At 33.8% G+C, this 9919-nt stretch overlaps 1 protein-coding gene across 1 annotated transcript; it reads left to right on the top strand.

Annotated features, from left to right (window-relative positions):
• The first annotated feature begins 949 nt into the window (after positions 1-949).
• On the top strand, positions 950-3238 carry LOC112733657 (probable E3 ubiquitin-protein ligase RHC2A). The gene has a single exon (XM_025782695.3). It carries the CDS (start codon positions 1675-1677, stop codon positions 2830-2832), a length of 1158 nt encoding a protein of 385 aa, XP_025638480.1. The 5' UTR covers positions 950-1674; the 3' UTR covers positions 2833-3238.
• Positions 3239-9919: the final 6681 nt, after the last annotated feature.

The raw sequence follows: 9919 nt of genomic DNA on the forward strand, positions 1-9919 counted from the left end.
ACGAATTCTGTATTTGTATAAATCGCTACTGCCAGTAGCAGTTTCTATAGATATATAAAACAATACATTTACGTCTTCGTTTTGAAAACATACATTTAATAATTTATTTACATAAATTACCCTAAAAAATAATAACATATCAAGACATTACAATATTTTTTTTAATGTTTGTTATTGATAAATGATCTATAATATACACTGTTTGACTGTTAAATTATAACATTAAAAACGAGTTATAATGCCCTATCAATGGATATTCCACCAAAATTTCCAACTCCCGATATTCAATTATTCATACATAAACAGTCTCGGTCCCTAGATTTTCAATTTCAAAGTTTTAAGGTGCTGGCAACTCGTTAATGTACTATAAAAGATTCCCTGAGCTTTTCTTTTGGGCTTCGTGTGGCACCAAAATGGCAAAAATTCGAAGTCTATCAATACCGAATTAGCTGATCATTAGTTTGTAAAGACTTTATTTAGTGAGTTATTTTATTATTTTATTATTTTAAATTGAAAAGTAAAACACCGTAAATGCACGCCCGAACGGCGCTTGGAACAAATGATGGCTTGACGAAAAAACAAAGTGGTAACATACCCAAAAGGAGCAACATCATGATCTGGTCCAATTATTTTTAGAATTTAGTTAATATAAATTTAATTTTACTGAAATATTTTAAATTTTTTTATTTAATAAATATAAAATAAATATATTAAAATTAAAATTTTTATATTTTTAATAAAATTTGTTTAGTTTTCAATTTTAACTTATGTCCTGAAAACACAAAATAAATAAATTTTTATTCTTATTTTTAAAATGAAAAAGTTAATCGCTACCTACTTTTAGAATACTAATGAGTAGTCTAATGACTACTTACTAATTGTTTTTGCACTCACTAAAAAATTAATTTAATTGAAAGAGTGTAAAAAATTACAAGGAAATCACTTGTCATAAAATATTTTAAATATTTTTTAATAATAAATAAACACATTAAACAATATTTTTAAACTTGCCAATAAACCCTTAAACCCAATTTTTAATCTGTTGAAAAGAGAAAGTTGGGGTTTGTATCCAAAAAAAGAAAAACCGGTTGGTGGTCTTAGTTACGGAAAAGAGAATGTGCGATTTGGTAATGGCATAATTCCAAAACTCCGTTAATATTTAACATCCCTAAGTAGCAGTTTCAACTCCCAAGTGAAGAAGCTTGAATGTCGCGCCGGCTTCACCCTGAGTCGCTCATAGTAAACGGCTCATTCGGCTAGTAGAAGGCAAGGCCCCCACCGTTTTATCTTTAGCAGTGTGTCGTTTTGGTCTGATCCAACGGCACCATGACACGTGGCTTGCATCGATGAGCGTTCGTGACACGCTAACAAAGGGGGACTACCCTGTTTCGCTGTTATCTTCGTTCCACGCGACACACACATCCCTCTCTCTCTCTCTCTCTCTCCATGGATGAAGAACAACAACACACATTCATCTTTGAGCGTTAACCCCATTTCATACACACTCCCTCTATCTCTCTCTCTCCCTCCTCCCACAAGAAAAGGAGGAAAAAGAAAACCGCATCTTCTACTTTTTGCAGATTTCTCTCTCTCTCCTTTTTGAAATTGGTATTGTCTTTTTGGGGCTTCATAACATAGCGGCATCTGGTTTGCGAATTGGATCTAGAAACATACATGTCTTCAGGGACATCATCGTATTGGTGCTACAGGTGCAGTCGATTTGTCAGGGTATGGAGGCACGACACTGTGGCTTGTCCCGATTGCGACGGCGGTTTCGTTGAGGAGATCGAGCCTCCGCCACGCTCCGTCAACCTCGACGCTCGCCGTCGCAGATTTCCTGCAGCAGCCATGTACATGATTGGCCAGCGCCCCAACTCCTCCTCTGACCAAAACAATAACGTCATCGACCACAATAACAACTCTGCCATCAACCGCCACGCCCTCCGCCGGACCCGCCGCAACGGCGGCGACCGCTCCCCTTTCAACCCCGTCATCGTCCTCCGTGGTAGCGGCGGATCCTCCGAGTCTCAGGAAAACAGCAACGGCGGCGGAGGGGAGGGACGCGGGTTCGAGCTCTTCTATGACGACGGCGGCGGCTCGGGCCTGAGACCCTTGCCGGCAAGCATGTCAGAGTTTCTGCTGGGATCCGGGTTCGATCGTCTTCTAGAACAGCTGTCTCAGATCGAGATCAACGGTATTGGGCGTTACGAGCACCCTCCGGCTTCAAAAGCCGCCATTGATTCCTTACCGACAATCGAAATCGATGAGAACCACTTGGATTTGGAATCTCACTGTGCAGTTTGTAAAGAGGCTTTCGAGATGGGAACTTCGGTGAGGGAGATGCCATGTAAGCATATATACCACCAAGACTGTATATTGCCGTGGCTCACACTCCACAATTCCTGCCCTGTTTGCCGCCACGAGTTGCCATCCGATAACCCCAGCAACAGCAGCGGTTCGCCGTCATCGTCGGGGCACTCGGTTGCGTTGACCGAGGATGAGAATGTTGGGTTGACCATTTGGAGGCTCCCCGGTGGAGGATTTGCTGTTGGGAGATTCTCTGGTGGGAGGAGAGGTGCTGAGAGGGAGCTTCCTGTCGTGTATACTGAGATGGATGGTGGCTTTAACAATGGTGGTGAGCCCAGGAGGATTTCTTGGTCTTCTAGAGGAACTCGAGGGCGGCAGAGTGGTGCCTTTCAGAGGTTTTTTACGAGTTTGTTTGGTTGCTTCAGTGGTAGGGGGAGCTCATCGCGTTCTCGAACCGTGGATCACTCTCCACACTCGAGAAGGACATGGTCTATGGATGTAAACAGTGGAATGAGGTCATGGTGAAAGGATTCTATCTTGAAGATTTCAGATGTTGTGTTCTTTTCTCAATGTACATATATAATGGAATTTGAGTCCGGGTCCCAGATGCAATGCAATCAAACACTGAAACTCTACATCTCGCTTATGGGGGGACACCACACAGCAATGGCAGAAACCAAATTAGATGAGTGGAATAGACGAAGGAGAACCTTTGCGGGTATTTGTGTAATAATATTTTGGAGAGGGGGACAATCAAGTAGATAAGTATCTTTTGATCTAGTTTGATTATTGATAAGCTCAAGAAGCACCTTCAATATTGTTTTTTCATTTTCCTATGTTTCTCCTTTTTCTATGTTGCTCAAACTCTAGTTCATAGCTCAGTAAACTTTTTATCATCTTTCAGAATATAGATACATGTCATTATTTCTCATTATTGTTTTTTATCTTTCTCAATGGAAATCCATAACTTGAAATGCATGGTAAGCCACTCCTGCTTTAAATTGATTGTTGTTGATGATGATGATTCATTTGAATAATTTTCCCAATCAGCGAAAAGCAATTCATTCGTTGCTACTATATAGCCAGACTACAAAATGGTTCTTATTGTGGTCCAACTACAAAAAACAATGAATCTAGTCATTGGAGGAAAAGGAGGATTCAATTGTGGATTCTGTTCAATCAGGTAAGAGGTTGTTCTGAATTGAACCCTGAAAGAATTAGCTTATTGCTTTTTCCTTTCAATCAAGGTAAAGTATGTTTTACAAATTTGCATGTTAATAATGTTTTGCTTTTGGGATTATATCACATTTGTATGCAATGAACCTTGCCACACTCTAGGATTCTGTATTTAGTTATACAATGACAGTTGGGCGTGGACATTTGCCAACAGACAAAGCTCAAGTTGGTAAAGTTTTTGTAGGTTTCTCTATAAACGTATATGCGTGTATCGTTCTTTAATCACACCAACTGTGTTTTTATAGTCTTGATTAACTGTTGTGCTTTCATTAGAGAATATTATCATGATGACCTGAAGATTTTTTTTTTCCTTGACAGTATTGTCCACTTTCTAGTTATTATAAGAGTTGGACGGAAACTAAGATAACCACTTGACCATTCCCATTTCAATTTCAGCTATGCGTTTTATTTATTTATTTATTTATTTTTACTTTTGGATTTATTAGCCTTAACCAACCTATAATCTTATTGCCTTTGTAAGTGACAATTTTATAATAACTCATGGAAACTTGAAAACTGAAAAGGTTCCAGCGTGGACCGTTTTTTCTTTCTTTAGTAATTCCTAGAAGCGGTTGCTAACATTCAACTCATGTTGTGACTGTATGGGAAAAAAAAAAACTACCAAGTGAAATAAGCAATAGGATGCTTTAAACATTATCCTGAAATTTCATAGTCAGTGTAATTAAAAGTTTGTAGCTGGTTAATTAGTGCGTTAACTATTAAACTAACCTAAGTTAGTTCAAGAAGAGAATTTATATATCGATAAATATGAAACTTTTTAATGAGTTTAGCTAATATATATTCTTAAAGTACATGTTAAAGTTACTAATTAAAAAAGTTAATATAAAAATATATACAAAATTTAATTTTTCATATAATTATTGTGTATTTATTTAAAATCCCGCTTATGGTCACAATTAAATTTTTAAATAAAAATAAATGGCACAAAAGAACAGGAGAGTTCATTAGTTGTACACGTTGAGGTTGCAAAAGATGGTTGGGGTTATAATGGGGAGTGGCGTTCTAAGGTAATCAAGAAAAAAAAATTAAAAAAGGGTATAGAGGGAAAAAAATAAAGGAGAAAAGAGGAGAAGGGGGGGGGGGGTTGGGTTTGAGCGGAAGAAGCAGCAAATAATTGCACGTGCAATGCTGGGTGGGTACTTTGATTTTGCCCCCGCACGCCATTCAACTGCCAATAATTTACGCACATGCTTTTACCTCTATTTAAGGATCCAAATGATCAAATATGCATATTCTGTAACCCCCGCAAATTTCAGTTTTATTTTTTTTAAAAATAATCTGAAAATTGGGAACGGATATATGAGATGCGTACCAGTATACCACCCTTCTAAGACCAAACCATACTGTTATTACTGTCCAAAACTCCAAATTTTCCCGTGTTTTATCATACCAGGAACTTGTGCTAGTTTAAAGTAGTTCAAATTTGACTTCCAAGATTTCAGATTTGGGTGTATTAAATAATAATAATAATAATAATTGAGTGCTCCAGCTGTCTTCATAAAAAAACAGTTCCACCAAAGGCAATTTTTTTAGGATTTGTAAAGAAGATTTAATATAAAAATATTATGTATACATCAATAGCTAAATAAGATATTCTATATTTATGTATAAATATACATATTATTTTATATACATTTAATGTATATTTTATATTTTAATATGTATTAATAATTTTATATTTTTAAAAATAAAAAATTTGATAATTTTTAAGTGTGAAATAACTCTTAATAGTTAATTCTTAAATTAGTTTTAGAAATAAGTTAGACCTACTTAATTCTAAAAAAAAATATTGAAATTCTCTTGATCATACTACAAAAAAATTTAAATCGTCTTAAATTTTACATTCCAAGTCTTTGTCCAATTTTAAATAGATGGTATATTAAATCTAACATTGTCTAAATTAAAAATATGATTGCCTTTATAAACGAGACAATTCTTAACTCTTGACTCCAAGGATTCATCATTTCTTGCCGCATAAATAAGTGAGCATATGAATTAAAATCATATATCAGTTCAACCTCGTGGCCTTTAATTTGTGATGCGTGAGTGGCGAACAAGTTGTCCTTCTTAATCGGTTACAACTTGCAAGATCTGCCATGTAGGGTTTAATACTATATAAAAGAGAAAGCAATAAACGCAATATTAGAAGTTATTATCTCATTTCAAAATAAAAGTGAAAAATAATACGATTTCATAATTTTTTTTAAAATTAGAAGTGAGACTCAAACTCGAGATCTCTAAGTAAAGATAATAAGACTATACCATTTGAATTATAGTTCGGCACGATTTCATACAAATTTAAAAAGAAAATAAGTTATTATCTTTTTTTTTTTGGACACCGTACAAGTCTACATGTCTAATATAATTTAGGTAAGTGTAGCCTAATGACTCATCATTTAGGACTAAATCCCCATTTTGGTCCTTGAAATTTATGCGATTCCCTATTTTAGTCTCTGAAATTTAAAATTACATATATTGATCCTTCAAATTCAAGTTTAGGCACCAATGTGGTCCCTCGACTTTTTACGGTGATGACTAAGCAAACAGAGTGCTCAGATGACACCCTTCCTGCCACATTGGATGATGGGTAAATGACGTCGTTTATCATTGGCACCCAAACAAGTTAGAAATGTCGTCGTTTTGTATATGAAGGGAGAAAAAACGATGGAAACCCAAAATAAAGTATTCGTCTTCTTCTCTACCTCTACTATTCTTCATTTCTAACTTGTTTGGACGCCAAAGGTAAACGATGTCGTTTACTCATCATCCAACGCGACAGGGAGTGTGCAATCTCAACACTTCGTTTGCCTAATCATCGTCGGAAAGAATTGAGGGACTATATTGGTGCCCAGACTTGAATCTGGAGGACCAACATAGGTAATTTTAAATTTCAGAAACGAAAATGAGTAATCGCGTGAATCTCAGGGACCAAAATGGAGATTTAGTCCATCATTTAGTTTGTTAATTAAAACATTAGAAATTTGAATCTTACCGTAAGTATAGAAAGCATTCAGTTGCCAGCATTTTGTCCTTTGAGGAGCTGATGATAGCTATTTTGCTTATTGAGCCTCCACATCGAACAAACTATAACATTTCAAAAGTATTCGACTACACATAATACATTCAATATTTGTAAACTAAATCATAGTTGAATAAATAATTATGAAAACAAATATTGAAATCAGCAAGAAACTTGATGTTTTGTACACGTGGCCTCCTGTAAGGTTCTCATAATGTTTGGCTTGTACGTCCACACCTAAATACCTACCAATTTATGAAGTTTAGCATATCCATTCAAATGTAAAATTAAATCATCAAGATATTTGATGTTCTTGAGTTTGTTTAATTTGAACGGTTTTCAAAATCCTTGCAAGATGATATACAGAGCTACAATCCTTCCTCATCATTTATCTATCAAATGTGCTATTCACCCAAAAAAATTGATCAAAGGTACGAATACGGTGAATTTCCACAGTAACAAATCCACTTCCTGACTTCGATCATCATAATTGAATACTACAAAAGTACAATGAAGAAAGATATTCAAATGGGATATTACATATTACACAAGTTAAAGGAAATTAAGACGCAAGTCCATAATTTGCATTAATTATCCTAATAGAGATTTGAAGGTACAAATTCTGGTTTCTTTGCCAGTAGCCAATTGTAGATGGCAGAGCTTTGATGTATAGAGTTCATGCTATGGAAGCTAGGAATGAATAATCAGAATGTACTTTAAAGTGCTTGCTATAGAAACTGAAAACTACGTACTGTAAGCTTCTAATTGAATAGATCAAATAAATAATCAATGTTCTTTCGCCAGTTATCATAATGTGACAAGTCTGTGGGAAATTGATGGCTCAAAGTCAAATTAAGGGGACAGGATTTAAGACTCTAGAGATGTGTGGACACAAGACATGGAACGCATACACATAGAAAAGGAAAATTAGTTAGAGACAAGACAATACTGAAGTGGTACAATGAATGATCATACAAGAATGATAAAAAATCAAAGAGAATTATGAACCTTGATTAAGATTGAGTAATAGCTTGTGCACTGAACAATTTCCTTTTAGCTAGCGATTTGGAGAGTAGGCTTAATAATATTCTTCATCATTTGAATAATCAAACTCAAATTACTAGATATATGCCAAGTGAAAATAATATTTTTATCAACGGTCAAATCAATCTGGCTGCATCTATATTGTTCATATCGCATAGCATATATGATTAGGGCAATCATGGAGAGATTAATTAAATGACATGGAAGGACTGGTAGGTACAATTTAGGTTATAAAATATATGAGCTTGTCACCCTTTGGGATAACATCATTAGGAAGAGAATACCATCACTTAGCTGTTTAGGTTACTTAATTAATCAAAGTTAACCTGCCTTGGGATTGCTAAGAATCATGCTTGCATCACTCTTCATATACAACTTATCCTTTACCTAATCTGTTTAGGTTCTTCTTTGTCTGAATCAAATTTTAATATTCCATATTTGTTCTTCACCAGAAGGGTGCTTGGTGAATTCCAAATTCTCATTTACGCATCAATAAGAATTATAGAATTTTCAAATGGGAATTGCACCTTTAATTTTTTTTCTTATAGACCAATAACTAGTCCATTGCGGATCTGAAATCTATTTAACAGTTAAAATTTAAACTTCTGATACTTGTTTAAGTAGACCAGTGAGTTGACCACTTGACAAGTTTGTCAAGTTAGTTATATATCTCTAAGTTCTTAATTGGAAGACGGAGAAAAACTGAAAAGTCATATTAGATTGTTGGAATACCAAATAGTTGGCCCAATATGCTGATAACTAAAGTAGCTATGCAATTTTCAAAAGGAAGAGCAGAATGTGGTTGATCTAGTTGAAGTTTGATTGCTTTAATGGTCCCTATCTTAGACTTTAGTTTCAGGTAAGGCCCCTAATTAGGTAGTGATTAAAAAAGGGACAAAAATATGACAACTGAATGCCGTGTAAAACGCCTATAATAGACAGCTTCTAGTATTGTTCTCTCTTTTTTTTTTGGTGATTATATTCTTCGCTTTTTATTCTTCAAAATTTCTCCCAAAGCCTAATAATTTTTTGTTGAAGTTTGATCATAAAGCCCAAGAGTGTGAATCTTCTGCACATAGGTTAATTTTTTAAGAAAAAGGTTTAGAGTACTAAGGATATAAATTAAAGTTATCAATTAAAAAATTTATCATACAAAAAATTTAAAATTTAAATTTTAATATATTTATTGTGTATTTATTAAAATAATTAAAATTTTTTACTAGTAATAACCTTAAAATATGTTATGGCTAAATAAAAAAAAAGTGTTTGGTTTACATAATTGATTTAACATTTACGGTTGGATTGAATTTTACTAAAGTTCATAATGATAGAATAATGAACAATCATGTTAGATATACACAAAAAAATTAGTCACTAAATCAATTATTCGTATAAAATACATATTAAAAAGAAAAAGTACAAATAAACAATGAAAATACTAAACAATGTGAACAATGACTATATCAGATGTTCATTTTATTAGGTGTGCGGATGGTTATTCTAATATTAAGATTTAGGTGGGTAATTTAAAAGTGTAATGTGTTTTTATTTGATTAGTGGTTGTTCATATTGTTCAAAAAAATCATTGGTTACATAACATATATACTCGTAATATTCATGAATTTTGAATGATGAATGATAAATAAATTAAGACATGCCATATGTAAATAGAATACAAAAAATATTTCTGAGAAAATTAAGTTGAACTTAACAAAAATATTTCAATAGAGAAAAGTAATCAAGTAAAAGTTAGAACGATGATGCAATATTCAATCCTGAAAAAAAAATTGATTAATATTAGTTAAAATAAATTGACTCCTTAATTAAGCTCTAAATTTGTTATGATTTGGCAACGAAATTACAGTAGCTATAAGAAATAGCTACTACATGAGGATGAAATGTGGCAAACAGAGTAGAAGCATCAGCAAAATTGTATGACTCATTGTCATTGACCTCCATGTATGTATAAGTAAAATCAAAACATGCTCAATAATAAGTAGATATTTTTTTAGATATTTTTTCCTCATGAAAATGTTGGTCTTGTTTTTCGAGGAACAAGACGAGATATAGAACTGGTATGTACTATTTATTCTTGTTTGTGTGTTTATATGTAAAGCACTAGCTATACTGTATGGTTTATTTAGTCAAATCTTGATACTGTTTCCAAATTTTGTTCAGCGTGTTCTTGCAGCATCAATTCTCTGACTTTTCTTGTAACAGGTATCAATATTATTTAGCTAGACGTGTGCAGACAAATCCTTTTCATCTGAACTCCCACCAGATATCACCAAA

This window comes from Arachis hypogaea, chromosome 13 (genome assembly GCF_003086295.3).
Source record: "Arachis hypogaea cultivar Tifrunner chromosome 13, arahy.Tifrunner.gnm2.J5K5, whole genome shotgun sequence".
NCBI classification, from domain to species: Eukaryota; Viridiplantae; Streptophyta; class Magnoliopsida; order Fabales; family Fabaceae; genus Arachis; species Arachis hypogaea.